The 16386-nt window shown below is 42.8% G+C and overlaps 1 protein-coding gene and 1 long non-coding RNA gene across 5 annotated transcripts in view; one reads left to right on the top strand and one right to left on the bottom strand.

Moving 5' to 3' along the window:
* Positions 1-1688: 1688 nt before the first annotated feature.
* On the bottom strand, positions 1689-12677 carry LOC125335392. Of its 3 annotated transcripts, XR_007207438.1 has the most exons (5): positions 12368-12677; positions 10081-10146; positions 8359-8575; positions 7351-7491; positions 1689-4982 (listed from the first exon to the last, which is right to left on the bottom strand). It is a non-coding gene; the product is annotated as an uncharacterized LOC125335392 (long non-coding RNA). The 3 variants fall into 3 exon arrangements; XR_007207437.1 differs by having other exon boundaries at positions 10081-12677; XR_007207439.1 differs by having other exon boundaries at positions 7170-7491; positions 10081-12677.
* A 594-nt stretch (positions 12678-13271) lies between these two features.
* Positions 13272-16386, top strand: part of ATP2A2 (ATPase sarcoplasmic/endoplasmic reticulum Ca2+ transporting 2) — a 44303-nt gene continuing 41188 nt past the window's right edge. Inside the window, exons 1-3 of one of the 2 annotated variants that reach the window (XR_007207436.1) lie at positions 13272-13610; positions 14689-14706; positions 14799-14881. Coding sequence is in view for 1 of the 2 variants with exons in the window: in XM_048322963.1 (XP_048178920.1) it covers positions 13493-13610; positions 14689-14706; positions 14799-14881 (219 nt within the window). In the remaining variant the exon portion in view is untranslated. The remainder of the gene's footprint in view (positions 13611-14688; positions 14707-14798; positions 14882-16386) is intronic. The other variant, XM_048322963.1, reaches the window with a different exon arrangement.

A 16386-nucleotide genomic window follows, 5' to 3' on the forward strand; every position in this document is an offset into this window, starting at 1 on the left:
AAGGCAACCTTTATTCTGGCATTTTCCAACTTCAGTGTACTTGCAAATTATGCATGTTTTGGCAAAGATTTTGTATCTGTAAAATGTATATATTATATATAGAACTGAATTAATCGCTGATATATTTTTGCCTCATAAATACAGTTTCCTGTTTCCATGCTAGAATCTACAGCATTAACATATTCACATGCCAGTTGCTGGATTTATTCTTGATAATCCAAAGGCTGAGACTGGACATGCTCAGCCTCTCCAAATTTCAGTCTTATCTAGCATTTTTTCTAAGTCACCCAGATAAATTATCTCAATGTCCTGGTAAAGGGATTCTCCTGTCCAGGGGTTCTGGAGAGCTCCAACTTTTTTTTTCTACATCTGACACACAATTATGAGTTCAAGTGCTAAGACTGATGAACAGAATTTTTCTTCTTTTTCACTGATTTAATTGTTGAGAATGTGTAATGTTGTACCAAGAATTTCTAAATAAAAGTAGTTTTTAAAATACTGTGTAAGCAAGAGTGTGGCAAATTTATTTCAGTGTGCAACAAGCCACATAAAGAAAAAGCAACACAGTGAATCTGAAAATAATCTTCCTGAAGAATTAGAAAAGTGGAAGAAAGGCTGGAGAAGGAGAGACACACTCATTCATCTTCTTGCAAATAATATAAGAATGTGACATATTCATTTGTACTTGAACAGATCATTTCATTGTCCAGAAAAAAAAAGTTTTCTATAATTTTTTTTCTGATAAGTTAAATAAATGAGCTAACGAATTATAAAAGAAAAAACGTATTTAACCTTTATTGCACACAAATTCTGAATTATACACATGGTTCATTTTCATTCATGTCCTCTTTCTGTAATATAAATGTTCTGCAAAAGCAGCAAAACTGCTCTTTGCTGCTGCCTTCAAGTGGAAGTTTCTCTGTGTATTCTGCAAACATTTCAGTCCAATTAAATTCAGTGAAAGCTGAGGCACACAGGCACTGAGGCCTCTGTTGGACTCAGGAGCCAAGCACAGAGCCTTCAGTATTCCATCTGCACACCCATCCCCACAGCCCTCTTCCCTCTTTCCTGCCTAGGTATACTTTCAGGGACAAAAAAGGCAGGCTGAGGATGGAGCATCCTCTGACAGATGTGCCCCCTGAAAACACTCCAGATGCCAAGAACATGAACCACGTTCGGGTCAGGAAATCCTGACTGCCTCCAGTGAGGGGTTAATGAAGGATAAGTGTGTGCATTTGCTGTTTGTTGCTCAGCTAGCACTTCCTTATGACAATATGCATTACTTAATCTGCAAAGGTCAATGAATTGCTCTTTAGTGCCTTCTAAATGCCTGTGCAATGAACTTTGTCATTTTTAACACACATTTCTCAGCAAAGAACTGGTGGTACAGGTTTGAGGCTTAAAATACCTCTTCAGCTGCAAACACCTTTCACTGCACTGTATTTCCACACTCCCCACACAGCTTTAGAACTGTCAGGCCTAAGCAGAGACTCCCCTGTAGTCTCACTCTCAATTTGCACAGAACCTTGCACAAGCTAAACAATAAGGAGTACAATTATTAATTTCCTTCTATTCCTCTTGCAATATAAATGACCAGCCAAAGTATTGAATGTGCAACACAAGTGCAGAGAGATGTAGGAAAACTGAGATATGTTCTCAACCTGCAGTGTGGCCATGATTAACAGCAGTTTGGGGGAGCAACTTACTCTGCATTAGATCACTTAAAAAAAAGAGGTGAAAATATTGCAGGTCAACAGCATAAATGCCCAGAGAATGGTATGAATGAGCACAGCCCTAATCCTGGGAGCTAAACCACACAGCTGCTGCTCCCCTTTCCCCCATGTGGTGCTCCACTGGAACCAGGCGTGGTGGTGTGGATACCCAGAGCCCCAGGTTTGGGATATATTCCGACCCAGTGTGGATAGTTGGAATAGCACTAGAAATCTCCATGCAGCACCAGGACTGTGGGGTTTAACTTAGCAGGTAGTGGAATGCACAAGCACAGCACAGAGACAAGACTGGGGAATTAGGCTGCTGGCAAGTAGCAGCTGAAAGCTGATTGAATACAACAGATTGGGCTTTCAGACTGGACAGATAGGCAGCAGCTATTTAAATGGAGTATTAACAGTTTTGCTCTTAATTATTTCCAAACGTTCCAGCTAATGCAAACTCAGTACGACATGTATTTTGGCCTCAATTAATTATTTGTTGTTTCTGTGTCAATCCAGTTAAAAGAAAGCTGAGTGGTTTGTTGAGAATTTCTGCGTCTTTATAATCGTTCCTTTAAGTGCTTGGCTTACTTCTGCAAGCAGCTGTCATGCAAGTAACTGAATCTATACCTCACAAAAATGGCCACTTTCTCCATTTCAAGTGGAATTTCTTTCTGAAATGACACTGCCCTGCAAGCCAACAAATGGTCACCACTCTGCCCAGTGGCAGGTGGAAGGCCATGGAACTCCAGATCTAAATATGGAAACTCTACGCCTTCAGAAAAGGGAGATTCCTGTCTTGCCTATTTTGCATCTTACTTTTTGGTCCGGGAGGAGCTGACATTGAGGCATTTCTATATCTGGAACAGCTTTTTCTAGAATTTTCTGGAAGTATTTATTAGGAAATTTTATCTCAGATCCTTGCATAGTTAGTCATGTGAAAGCCACAACAGCTGGTTTACACCTCAAAGAGTAAACAATTACTAATAAAATGTCAAACCACTCCCAAACATCTCTGAAATAAGAGAATGACCTTCCAAAATATGTTTGAACAGACTGCTTTAATGCAGCTATTTCCAAAAGAGCTCTGTTTTCATATCTGTACTTTCTATACATCGTCCTTAATACACGTTTTGTATAGAATACCTGGGATCTCTCATCAATACTAATCCAATACGGATCCAGACACACAATAGCACTTGTGACAGATGGGACAGAATGTCCTACATGACATTTATTCAGCTTGTGAGAGGACAGACATATAAAGATTATGGCAGCATAAAGTAAAAAAGGTTCATGAAGCCAACACATGGTCCAGCGTACGGAGTGCTGACTGGCACAAAGCCAACCCATCCCAAAATCTGACACGTATTTTTACTGTCATGGTGAATTTATAGCCCAAGATTTTTATATTCTCTTCATCAAAAACAAACAAACCAACCCAAACCCCTCTTCAATTTCTGCTTTTTATTTCATTGCACTTAGGAGAAAGAAAACGTCCTCTCATTGAATTGAAGTGAGAATGAATTTAACTGAGCCTCTTTGCTAATCAGAATAAGTGAATTGATGCTTCTTTGAGCCAAAACAGCAAAAAAATAAACTACTGGTACTGCTTTGGTGTATAATGGCTTTCAGACCTCTTGTTTGGATGATTCAGAAGGAATCAAAATGTACAGAAAGAGTAACAAAACCCAGTCTTGTGTAAGCCAGGATCAAACAAAAGGATTAACTGGTATGTCATGGTTTCCAGTGGCAACCACACTTTTTCAAACAAAAATTGTTAATGGATAGGAGATTAGGGGTTTGATTAAAAAAAATTGGACATCACATTTAATAAGAGTTGAGATGAGCTGCATACATCCCATGCCACGTGGAAAGACATCTCTTTCCCATCAGCCAAAATGTCGGTACAGAAAGAAACACAGAAGCCACAGAAGCTGTTCATGGCTGCAGCACATCATATCCATCATAAAATGACTACAAAATGCCCCCAATTCCAGTAGTTTGAGGCCTTAACAGGTATCACAAAACCACCCTAAAATTGTCTCAACATATGAGAATATTGAATGCTCCAAGTTTTCTTATGGAAGATGAGCATCCCCAGGCTTTGAAGGAATACCTGCCAGATTCCCACAGCTCGGTGATTGGACTTTTTTTTTCAAAGTGGTGCTTGCCTTTAAAGATCAGTTTAATCAGTGGAGATCCCCCAGCTTTGCAGAGCAGCAGGGAGTTCTGCACAGCAAATATGAATTAGCAAATCCACTTATCCCTTCCTACAGTTGTCACAAACAGGTGCTACGTGAACACAGGCCAGAACCAATTCATGTCTTTATCACTCTCAATGAGATTTTAATTCTTCTTCTTAGTTTTTTTCTGTGACATTTGAAATGAGTAGACTGTTGTATCTGCAAGGTAATCAGATTCACATTTGGGAATGGTACATGAACTGAACACACTGCCCCGAGGCTCAGGCCTGAAGGAATTTCAAGTGTGCAGAGATGGAATATGCAAAGACAGGAATAGGAGGTGGTTTAACGCAGCAGGCAGCTAAACACCACGCAGCCCCTCACTCACACCACTCTACACCAGTTACTGGGAGGAAAATTAACTCTATCCCAGGCGACACCAGGACAGAGGAACATGGTGACATTGCTAACTGTGAGAAGGGAAGTGCATTTTTGGACTGGGGAGGCAGAGGTGCATGTCAAATGCTGTGATTTGGAACAACAGTGCTTCTCCCTCCCTTTGCACAGGTCTGAAGAGCTCCACAAGTGTTGTTCCATTTCAGTGCTGCCACAAACTCCCCAGGTGAAGGCAGCACCAGCCAGCAGTGGAGTAGCAAGAATGCCTGTTGTGTTCTTTCAGTGCTGCAAAATTTCTGGCTGCCACACCTAAATTATTCCTGGAGTACCCGGTGCTCCTCCTCCCACTCCTGCATGGCTGACTGAAGCTAAGACGTGGCCCTAATTTTGCAGCAAGTCTCAACAAGAACAGTAAACAGTCCACAGCATTCCTGGCACACAGAGCAGACGGGAGCAAGAATTGTCTTTTAGCAGCTGCCATCCAGAAGAGACAGAATATATTTTCCAGTTAGGAATTCTGGATAAAAGCAATGAACCCCAGATAGACAGTTTGTACTGTACCCTCCATTTCAGCCAGAGATTCTTGAATTTGCAGTCAGAATACGGCAGGACAATGTCTGATGATGCTTTCGCTTTCTCCTTCAATCCAAGCTTCTTTTCACTACTCCATTGAAGGCAACATTACACAAATCTGTCCAAAAAGCACAGCATGGTGCTGTATGTTTTTCACATTTCCAGCAAGAAAATTAGATTATTTAATTTTTCATTTTATTTAATCATCCCCTGATATCTCATATTTATCTCTTTGCCTGCCTATCACTATATTGTAACTGAATTTTGTTACTGAATGCCATTAGTAACACAGAGAGAGGAAGTGCTTACCCACATGTGCCAGTGTTAGAATTAGAACTGTATTTCTCAAAATTCTAACCCATTGTTGGTTAAGAAAAAGTCAGAATCTTCATCTACTGTGCACTTGGATTCTAAACATTATTTCGCCCAGTTCAAAGATCCTGTATTATGTCTCCAGCTGGCTTTTTCTTAGAGCTATACAGCTGGAGCACAAAAGTGTTCTGAAATGTCCCAACTGAATTTCAAATGAGTATCAGAAATAGGCAAGGATATACATGATACATGCGGAATATGTGTCTAGGGAAATCACAGAAGATCTAGTTTCCACTAGTTGGTTATACATAAATTATTTAGGCAGTAAGCCTTTTGATTAGCTGGAGGCAAAGATACCTATTTTAGGTGTACTTATGGTCAGGATTAACTCATGAAACTTGGATGGCATCACCCATAAAACGGCTAAAATAATTTCAGCAACCTCATGCAAAAATTAGATGTTCTCTTTTTCATCACTTTTTAAATTTTTAAAATTATTTTTTACTTTTCCTTAACAAATACGACATGATTTTTGAAAATTATGTGATAAATGTCTTACAAAACCACACTAGAAACTATTTAGGGTGACAGGAGAAGAAAGAGGACTGGGAGCCAGGAGACCATTTCTATTTCTAGTTCTGCCATAGACTGTGTGACTGTGACTTTGAACCTCAGCTCTCGTTTTTGTGAAACGGGGATGACAATCCTGTTCTCTCAGGGATATTCTGTAACATAATTTTCATTTTTTTAAGGTTTATGAAATGCTCGAGACCCTTGATTAGAAGCTGCAAATGCAAATAATCAAGTAAGAATAACCACAGTATCAGCATTACTATTATTATTGTTAATAATAATAATGTTTGTTAATGTTATTAATATCAAATTATAAGCTCACTAGCATTGTTCTGACAAAAAGCCCAACCTGCACAGAGCAGGAAAATCATTGTAGCTCACTTCTAGGAACAAGAATGCTGCCGGCAGAGTTTCAACATGGGAGTAGAAAAGAATTCTTTAAGTTCTCCATCTGAGCAATTGTAGGTGGTAAAAATGAATATCTTTTCAATAATGCTTTGTGACATGGGAGCAGAAGCAGCTTTAAGAGCTTAACAGTATTTTTAAAATATGACTCAGGGGAGGTTTTCTTTTTCTAACAGAACTGGGGGAAAAAAAACCACCCAAGAGTTAAACAATCTTTTAGAAATCCAAAACCTTGAAATAGAACAAGAATTGTAGGTCAGGATAATTTGAGTTCACATGCAACACCATTGACATATAATAAATCTATGCATAAAAAACCATAAAAACCCAGATGTCTTATATTGGAAGCATTGAGTTCTGACAGATAAACTGTAAGAATTTCTGTTTTGTGAGTGACCAAAACCTACCACAGGTAATTTGGGATCTTAAATCCCCTTCAAAAAGCTGTCATTTCTGTGAAATACCTAGATAGATTGTATTAAGTGGTAGAAATGAGGTGAGGAAATGGAAGCATAGGAGATCAATATAACATTTGTTCCACTAAAGAAAAACATGTTCAGGTTTGGTTAGAGTCACATTAATAGAGAATGAAGGCAGTCCAGCAGGTTCTTTTTTCCTCCTGAATAGCCCATGTTAGGAAGCATTTGTGAAAACCTTAGAAAGGTAGGGGAAGGTGACAGACACACTGTACCCACTAGTCTTACCACAAAAATATTGCCTTTTAAAAAACAAAACCCATGTGGATTGTGGGTTACACAGATTTCTGAGGGTTCAGACTGGAAGACTATAACTGGTAAACCAAAAAGAGCACTTGGTTTCAATCCCTCATTTTGTCTTATTTCATGACAGAGAGGAAAAAAAAATCACCTCATGAGAATTTAATATTAAATAGCATTTTGGAAATTCTATTTAATATACCCCATAACCAACAGAAGAGCTTGTTTGATGGCATACAAGAATTTTATCATTGTCTGAAAACTGAGGTGTGCTACTTCACTGTATTACTAATAACTACCTGTGAGTTCAGAGGAAATCCTCCACAAGAAACACAGAAACTTCGGCTTGTGTCATATCACAAAGTGTCACACGTCTAAGAAGAGTGGTAGTCATGTGCCATTAGTCCCAAACAATGCCTGAAAATGGAGTCATCTCCATGAGTAAGAAAAGCTGTTCAATCTTACATTATTGCTTCTCACCTACATGGAGTGCACCTGCTTGTCTTCCTTTCAATCTTGAAAAGTCAGAGAGAGTGTGACTTTTCCTTGTGATTCAGCAAATACATGGAATGACAGAAGACCGTGGCATGGTAGATCTGTTCATGGCACCATGCAAGAACTCTGAAAAAAGGGAAATATTTGTTGTACAAACACTGCCGCTGATAGGGTCAAGGGAATAAAAAAACCAAAGACATTTTAAAAACAAGTAATTCACATGGTTCACTTAAACCAGAGTCTTACTGTACAAAGCCTGAGTAACTTTTTGCTCAGGAAGTAGTGGCCCATGACCACCACTAAAGTAATTCAACTTTCTATTGCACAATTGAGTGCACCCTGTGTAGCACTATGAAGTTCTACAGGTAAGTACTACACAACAGGATCACAGCTATGACACCCCATCACCTTGTTACAGATGTAAAATACAGGGCAATTCTGTAACACCTTACAAACAACAAACTACCATTTTATAAACGTTGTGCTAGGCCATGCAGCCCCCTACAAGCTTGGTAGTATCCCCAGCCCCATCTACAGAGAGCAAAACTGAGATCCAGAAGCCCACAAGGAATATTTATAGAAGAAAAGAAACGGCAGAGAGCTGCCAAATTAATCAGAATTAGATCATAATTAGATGGAAAAATCAGGTCAGGATGAGATAAGAATTCAAATCATGTGGGCACCAACCAGTGTTTTATTTCTAAAGTTGCTGTGCATTTTCTAAAATAACAGTCCAGTTGATTTCTTGTCCAGGGAACTGACTCACCATCAAAATAAGGAGAAATTATTTTTTCAGATATGGATAATGGACTTTGGTTCTGATAAAATGTTTCTCCCATACTCCTAGGTCTCATACTTAAACCAGTAAGGGATACACAGAAAGATTTTTCCAAGCAGGGAAATGGAGATTACTGTGGCAAATACTCTAATGGAGTCTTCGGAGATGAACCAAATGACCATGAATAGGATATAAAAATAAAATAAGAAATCTACCAAGCCAAACAGTGATCTCTCATGGTTACTGTCACTGAGCTCAGACTCTGTCTCGGTGCCTCTTTTACACTTCCAAGGCAGCAAGGAGTTCTTTGTGCAGGAACAGAGATCCAGTCCTAGAAATCTCCCAGCAGCAACACCATCCTTTGTGTTCATAGTCTCTCAGTCTCAGTGGAAGTCAAATTCTACCTGCTGCTGATACAGGAATGCACATTGCCTAGGAATAAAAATTATTCAGAATAAAGTCATATTATCTTCATCAACATCCAAACTCGCATTGTATCACTGATTTCTCTGCTGGGTTTGTGTAACTGTTTTAGTCTCAGTGTTTTTTGCATTTTGCTGTTAAATCTATAAGCTTCTTAAAGGGGGAGAGAGTCAAAAAAAACCCCTTTGACATAATACCATGAATTCAAAGAGCAAGCTGACTGGAAAAAATAGTTACTATATTTAAACTGCATTATCCTATGACAGAACTGCAGATTTAAAACCTTTCCACTTTGATATAGCAGTTTTGCAGCATTTTAATATGCCTTAGTAGATTTCAACTGGCTGAAACATTTTAATAACTGTAATTTCAGAGGAATAAAATAGTACTGTGGGAGGAAGAAACAATGCCCCCATTTGTCACTCATGAAGACTTGTATTTGAAATCAGCCAGGGTGATGAGAGCAATGAGTTTGGTGGTCTCAACATAAGCCCCATTAGGCAATTAGCCAGTTGGCAAAAATCATGACATAATTTGGCACAATTAAGCAGAATATTCACTTTGTCTATGTTCACTGAAAGAGATCCTATTGCAGGTCAGCATTCATGTGTATTGGCTCAACAACTGGCATTTTATGTTGTGCTCTTCCATGCTGAGTTTAGCTCCACTCAAAACTATTAATCTTGATTGAAAATTGAGCTACGAAACATATGTGTTTGACTACAGCAAGAGACAATTCACATTATGACCAGTAACTCTGCTGTGAATCTGCTTTGCAGCAGTAGGGATGACTTAATGTTATTGCAATTTGAAGGAAAGCATCCTGCAGTCCTCTCTCAGGCCAAATTCCCATTTACTTCAATTAGTAAGCATTACAGGAACTGTTTTAATGCTGCTGCCTGATGTGTTGGCTGCTTCTTCTTAATATATTACAGTGAAAAAAGATAGTAGTGAATATATACTTCCATTATGTGAATGGAATTTCAACAAGGCCCAAACTGCCCCATTTTGTTGTGTTTCTTTCCCAGGTACCACTCGGAGGGGTTCCACTCTAATAACAAACTATGACTTCGCAGCAGCAAAATGAATTGATTTCCTTCCTTAAAAATGGAGAATGTAAAGCTCTCTGCACCTGCTGGAAGCATGAATTGCCTGGAAGATTTCATGGGCTCGTTTGCTTCAGGCAGAGCTGAGGTGCTGTCATATTGATTTGGGTCAAAATAACCATCTTTAGATAACCCTCTCCTTTAGATAACCATCTTCTTTAAGAAGCAAGACAAATGTCATGGAAAGCGTTATGAATCCTTGCAGACCGATGGGAAACAACACTGATTTCAACTCACAATTCTAAATTTGTATGATCTCAAGTGATGCCAAATTTAGCAGGTACTGCTTCTGCTGCAGTGTCTACATGGGTATTTGTAGCTCGTTCTGCACTGTGCTGTCTAGACCATGAATTGTATCTGCAAATGTTTTTCAAATGTGTAGCTGTCAGAGGATTTGGAAGGTATCACCTGCAAAGGAGTCCTCACTGGCCAGCAGCAGTGGTCCTGCACTTCTCGAGAAAGACAGGGAAAGGACTGTGAAGGAAATGTAGAGGTTATTCTGCTCCGAAAGAGAAAGAACTGTAGAAAAGTCCTTAATTCAGCCATTCTTCTCTCAAAATTCACTGAGCCATAACAGAACACGTGACAGAAATAAACACAGGCAGAGGACTGTGCTTCCAGGTTCTTTCCAGATTTTATATAGGGTGGAAAAAAAGGGGAAGAATCAAATTCTCTGTACTGAATAGATGAGAGAGAAACAACGAATGGGAGTTGTCAGACTGTAGCTGAACTAGTGAACCCCAGAGAATGCCAAGAGTTCTCCAGGATTTGCTAGAATTCAGACTCTGTTTGCCTTCCTAGCAGCATTTTCTCCTGTTAACAAGTTAGATAGAAAGAACACAGTATCTACTTTATTTTACCCTCTGCCAAGATCTAATTGCATGTGCCATGCCTCTGGTATGCTTAAAATAATTTTCCATAAGGCCTTTAGGAAACAGGCACAAAAAAGAAACCAAGAATGACACAGGAAATGTAACACAGGGAGAAATAATATGAAATGTGACCTGGGTTTCTTACTAGTATCATTTTGTTTTGAAAATTGACAGAGATGCTTAATTGTAATACTTTAAAATGGTAAGAAAATGAAAGGCAGGACTTTCAAGTCCTTTACACGTGCACTTGTATATGAAGGCTAGTAAATAAGCTTGTGTGTACAAATATTGGTTGGTAAATGTATTTTTACAAAAAACGTATATATAATGCAGGTTTTATTAATGTGGCAGAAGGGAAGAAACTACTCATAGAGATACACTGAGCTGGTAATGAAATACATTAATTCAAGTAGCTGGCATTATTCCATATGGAATTATTGTGGAAATCATGTATTTTTAATGTTGCATATGCATATATATATGTTTCGGGGATGGTGGCATCACGGGTTCATACCATATGAAAAAAACTATTATAACTGGTTAAGAAATTACAGTAAACTGTATAAACTACAGTTAAATTCTTCACCTCTGTAACAGGCTAAGTCTATTTGGGTGTAGTGTGAGGTATGAAAAGCAACATAACTGTACTGATGCAACATTTGGCCATGCTGATTAATCCTGCTGATAAGCAAGATGAAATTAATATGGGCATGGCATGGAATAAGTAATTGCCTTACCTGAACTAGGTCATCAGATCTAGCTCAGGAATTTTCATTCAACTGCCCTGTGAAGTGTGGGCTGTCAAGTCCTCCTTTCTTGGACTTTGGCCATTCACAGAGGAGTCTTTTAGAGCAGTTGTACTTTTGTTAGAAAGGATATAGGGCTCCACGTACCCTAGAACACCATAATTTTATATGGGCTGTCCCTCTCCATCCCTTTTCTAGCACAGAGGTTAAGACTAAGATATTTCATTCCAGATCAGACATGTAGTTTCTTATAGCATGGTGCTGTGGGTGGTTTGTAAGTGGCGGAAATGCAGATTGTATGTAGGATCTGCATTTATGTAAGCCAGCACACATGTAGGGATCAGCTTTGGTATTTGCACATGCATATGTACCAAGTTTTGAAGGTGTTTATGCTGTGTGCTGAGCTGCTTGCTGTGTTGTGCGTGTGTTGCAGGTGTATTAATGTCAGTTGGCGCTGATTTCTCTCTGGTTTGTGTTCACTGAAGTTCCCGTAAATTACTGGGTGGGATTGGATGGATCAGTCAGCTTTCTGTGTTCTTTATTGGTTCCTGTGCTTGTGCCAGAGCCGAGATACAGCGCTGAGGAAAGCTGGTACCTCACCCCACACCCGCGCTGAAATCACAGCGTGCAGTTTATTCCTCCTCACGTTATCGCCGGGGCTGAGTGTGCTGTCACTGGGATGTGTGCGACGGCAACTGGGGACACTGCTCAGCGCCAGCGCAGGGCAGAACCTCTGGGGAGTGAGCCGCCGTCACAGCACCGAGGCACACGGCCCTCACCTCTGCACACTCGTGATGGATGAGGCTCCTGTCACGACAGGGGCTGGTGCAGCCCCACAGAATCACAGTCTTTAGGGTTGGAAGGGACCCATGATAACACCCAGTCAACCCTCTGCCAAGGCAGGGTGACACAGGAACGCGCCCAGGTGGGTTTGGAATGTCTCCAGAGAGGGATAATCCACGGCCTCCCCGTGTGAGTCTCACCCTCACGTTCTGACTGGATGATGCTCCTGTCGCGACAGAGCGCGCCAGCCCCACAGTATGATGCTCCTGAGGTGGGGGCCAACCCCACACTCACCCCTGGACTGGATGAGGCTCCTATCACGACAGGGTGAGGGCAGTGCTCACAGGACGGCTGGCGCTCCCTTCGCCACACGCGCCGGTGCAGCTCCGCGCCACCCCCCCGCACCAAGACCGCTATGGCGGGCAGCTCCCCTCAGGCCGCCCCGCTCCCCCTCACCGCGGGCTGAGGCCGGGACAGGGGCGGCTCCTGCCGGGGTAGCGGGGGCGGGAAGGCGGCCACCGCACCTGCGGGGCTGTCCCCGTGCGCAGCGGAAGCGGCGACACCGCCGCGTGAGGCGCAGCCGCCGCCGGGCTCCAGGCGGGAGGACGAGCGACCGCGGGACCGCGCTGCGCAGGGGCCGCGCCGCATCCATCGCCTCCGCCCCGCGGGCGGGGCCGCCCGCACGCCCGCCCCGCGCCCCGGCCCGCCAATGAGCGGCGTCCACATGCCGCGGCGGCGAGAGAGCACCGGGCGGCCCCTGAGTTACATTAGAGCCGCCGCCGCCGCTGCGCGACCGGAGGGAGCGGAGGCAGCGGCGGGCGCGGGGGAGCCCGAGCCGTGACGGCGACAGAGGCCTGGGCCGGCCGGGGGAGATTGAGCTGCTAGAGGAGGAAGGAAGGGGGCGATCCTGACCCTTCGCGGGCAGCGGGGCGGCTGCGGCTTTTTCTCCCCCGCGCCGTTATCGCCCTCCGTTACCGGGGCGGCTCGGAGCCGCTGAGGCGAGCGGAGAGGCCGCTTGGCCATCTGGACGCGGCCCATCCCCGCAGAGATCCGCCGCGGCCCCGAGGCGACAGCGGCTCCCGGGGCCCACGCGCTCCCCGCTCGAAGTCCCCCGTCCCCGCCGGAGAGGCGGCTCGGCTCCCTCGGAGGCGTGAGGGGTGGGAGGGGGTGGGGGCTTTTTAATTTTTTTAAGGGCTGCTTTCCCTTTTTTTTTTTTTTTTTTTTTTTTAATTTTTTTTCCTGCCCCTCCCGGCCTCCTCCGCGGAGAGGTGTGCTCGGGCTCCTCTGCTGCGGGAGAGGGTCTATGGTGATAGCACGGAGGTGGTGAGGGCTGAGGAGGGGTCTCGCCGCCGCCCCCGCCGCCGCTGAGGAGGAGGAAGAGGCGAGGCACGGCACCATTTGCTGCTCCCTGCCCCAGCCATGGAGAACGCGCACACAAAGACTGTGGAGGAAGTTTTGGCTTATTTCGGCGTCAACGAGAGCACCGGGCTCAGCCTCGAGCAAGTGAAGAAGCTGAAGGAGAAATGGGGCTCCAACGGTAGGTGAGGCAGCCCCGCCGCGGGGATGCTGCCGCCGGCGCTCGCCCTCTTCCCCCTCTGCTCCCTTTCCAAGCCCTCTCTCTTCTCCCTCATCCTTGCCGGGGCCCTGTGCGAGGCCTAACGCGTGTGCACTGGCAAAGCCGGCATCTCTTCCAGGACCCGGAATAGGAGCGAGGGAGAGAAGATGGCTGACTTGAACTCCACCTCGTGGGTTTCTTTCAATCCCGAGCTCGCAGGGCTGCTCTGGGGAGGAGGGTGTCACCTCCGTTCCCTTTCACCGTAACGGTGGGAAACCTTCTTCCATTCTGAAATGAAGCGCTTTGGGGGTTAGGATTTGCCTTTTTTTTTTTTTTTTTTTTTTGCCCGTCTTGACCTTCATTTTCCCCAGTTTTTTTAGCTCCTTTCAGCCCCTTATTTTATATTCTTCTCTTCAGTCGGGACACAAAATTCAGTCGATTTTTTTTAATCCTTACTGCTTGGCTGTCCTGGTCTCTTCTGAACGCCCTTGCCCTTGTGTAAAAATGAAAATCTATGAGAAGATTACACGGTGGAGGTGTTTTTTTAGCTTTAGCACTGCTTTTGTGCCTCTTGGATTCCTAAATCTAGTTGCAGGGATATAAAGGGGAGAGCAGAAATAAGGACATACCCTTAAAATGGAGGAAAGAATCTGAAATATTTTGAACCAAGTTTGATGGTTTGTGGGTTTTTTTTAAGTGAATGTGGAGGAAAAGCTTTGTCAGAAAGCATTTGAAAAGCGTTTTGAGCCTTTGACCCTTTGTGTGCAGCAACAGCAGAAGTCCCACAGCTGGCTGGAGTGATGACTTGGCTGAATTATAACCCTTGGCACATTCCCGCGAACCTTTATGTGTCTTAAAATGCAAAACTCTCAGGCCCATTCACGTACTCTGGTGAAAAGAGCCGCCTTAGTGGGGCTTTCAGTATGTCTGTCAAATCCAACCCAGCTGAGTGTGCAATTCAGGAACAATATCTGGTGTGGATGCCTGATAATGCTCTAATGTGTTTCTTCGATGATTTCTTTTCTTTGACATGCTTCCTGGAAAAATCTTCCACTGACAGAGCTACCGGCAGAGGAAGGTGAGCATGGTTGTGAAATCTTTTGCTAATTCCTGTTGATAATTCATTTTTTTTAAATGTACATGGCTCAATGGCTTTGTTACATATTGCAGGAAAAACCTTACTCGAGCTTGTGATTGAACAGTTTGAAGATTTACTAGTTCGAATTTTGTTGCTCGCTGCTTGCATATCTTTTGTAAGTATGATTTATTTATTTTTTTTATTTCCTAGGGTTCTGTATGGCAGAGTGACATATTCCAATGTATGTGAACTGTACATACTGAAATTATTCTTTCTTGCTGGGTAGAAGTAAAAGATGCAAGGTTGCTGCCTCTTAAATTAGTTCCTTGTGACGAGGTTTCTGTATGCTGACCAACAGAAATTTCAGGGAGTCTTTCATTGCATGAATCATAAGTACATAACTACACTAGGACAGGTATTTTAAAAAGTGCTTCTCATTCAACCCAGTTTGCTTATTTGAGGTGGGATTTCCCAATGCTGCTGTTGGCTTTGAGAACTAACCTTGAGTAAGTAAGCATTTAACTGGACATTCTTCTTGCCTTTGGGTTAATCTTTATCAAGCTCAATGTATAATCATTGGAAGACATTTTTGGATGCAATGCAGACTGTAAATAGAATCTACATGGCGAATATTCCAGTTGCCTTCCCTTCCTGATAATAGCAAGGTGACAGTTGTTGCTTTTGACAGTGACAAGAATGTTGACGGCTGTGATGGCACCATTGTTGACCAAATTTGGTAACTGACCTTTGGATAGTCAAGTCATTAAATGGACATCTTACTTTGCATACAGGACTAAAAGAACAAGAACATTTTAAACATTTTTTTTTTTCTAAAAAAAGCACGATTAGGCAATCTTCTTACGTTATGTGTAAAGTCTATGTGCTTGCTTAAAAACTGGAAAATGGAGTGAAGGCTCAGTGGAGAAGGAAGGTGAAGGCTGTATTTCTTGGGGAGCTGGACAACAGAAACAAAAGCTTGCAGAATATTAAATTGTTTGGGTAGGGAGTAAAAGTTTACAGTAGACTTTGCCCTGGAGTTGTAATTAACTACTTGAAGAAAAAAAAAAAATGCTGCAGCTCTTGGAGGGGGTGGAAATTATGGTGACTCTTTAGCTAAGGGCAAGCTAATTAGGATGGGCAGAGGAGAATGTGCTCTGGAGCTGTTGTGTGTGGTGGGGGAAGGGTTGCCCTGGTGCTGCAGTTTGTGCTGTGCTGGGGATCTGCTCCCCCCACACTGACACCTTCCAAAGGGCTCTGGCTTTGGGTCCAATTCACCAGTACCAGCTGAGCAGTGACTGGTGATATCGATCTTGACCATGGAGACAGATGTGCTTCACTCACTCCTCTGTTTCCTGGAGAGGAAATCAGGCTGGCTATTGAAAATCGAATAATGAACAGTCATTGAAAAGCTTTTTTTTTTCCCCCTCTTCTTTCCCCTTATCCTCCTTGAGGGTGAGAAGGGGATATCTTTTTGTTCCTGGAAAGTCAGGAGTGTTTCTGTCATCTCATGAGACAAATGACAGCACAGAAGTTTGTTAGCCTTCTGTGCCAAAGTACATTAATTGTTTTTATTATAAACAAGTAAGTGAAAAATCAGATTCACCAAACTAAAGCTTTCATTGCTGAGTCTCAGTAAGTATGAGACCAGACTGACAGAGGTCACAGAACATACACTGCTGA

The sequence above is a fragment of the Corvus hawaiiensis genome, chromosome 18, assembly GCF_020740725.1.
Source record: "Corvus hawaiiensis isolate bCorHaw1 chromosome 18, bCorHaw1.pri.cur, whole genome shotgun sequence".
NCBI lineage: Eukaryota > Metazoa > Chordata > Aves > Passeriformes > Corvidae > Corvus > Corvus hawaiiensis.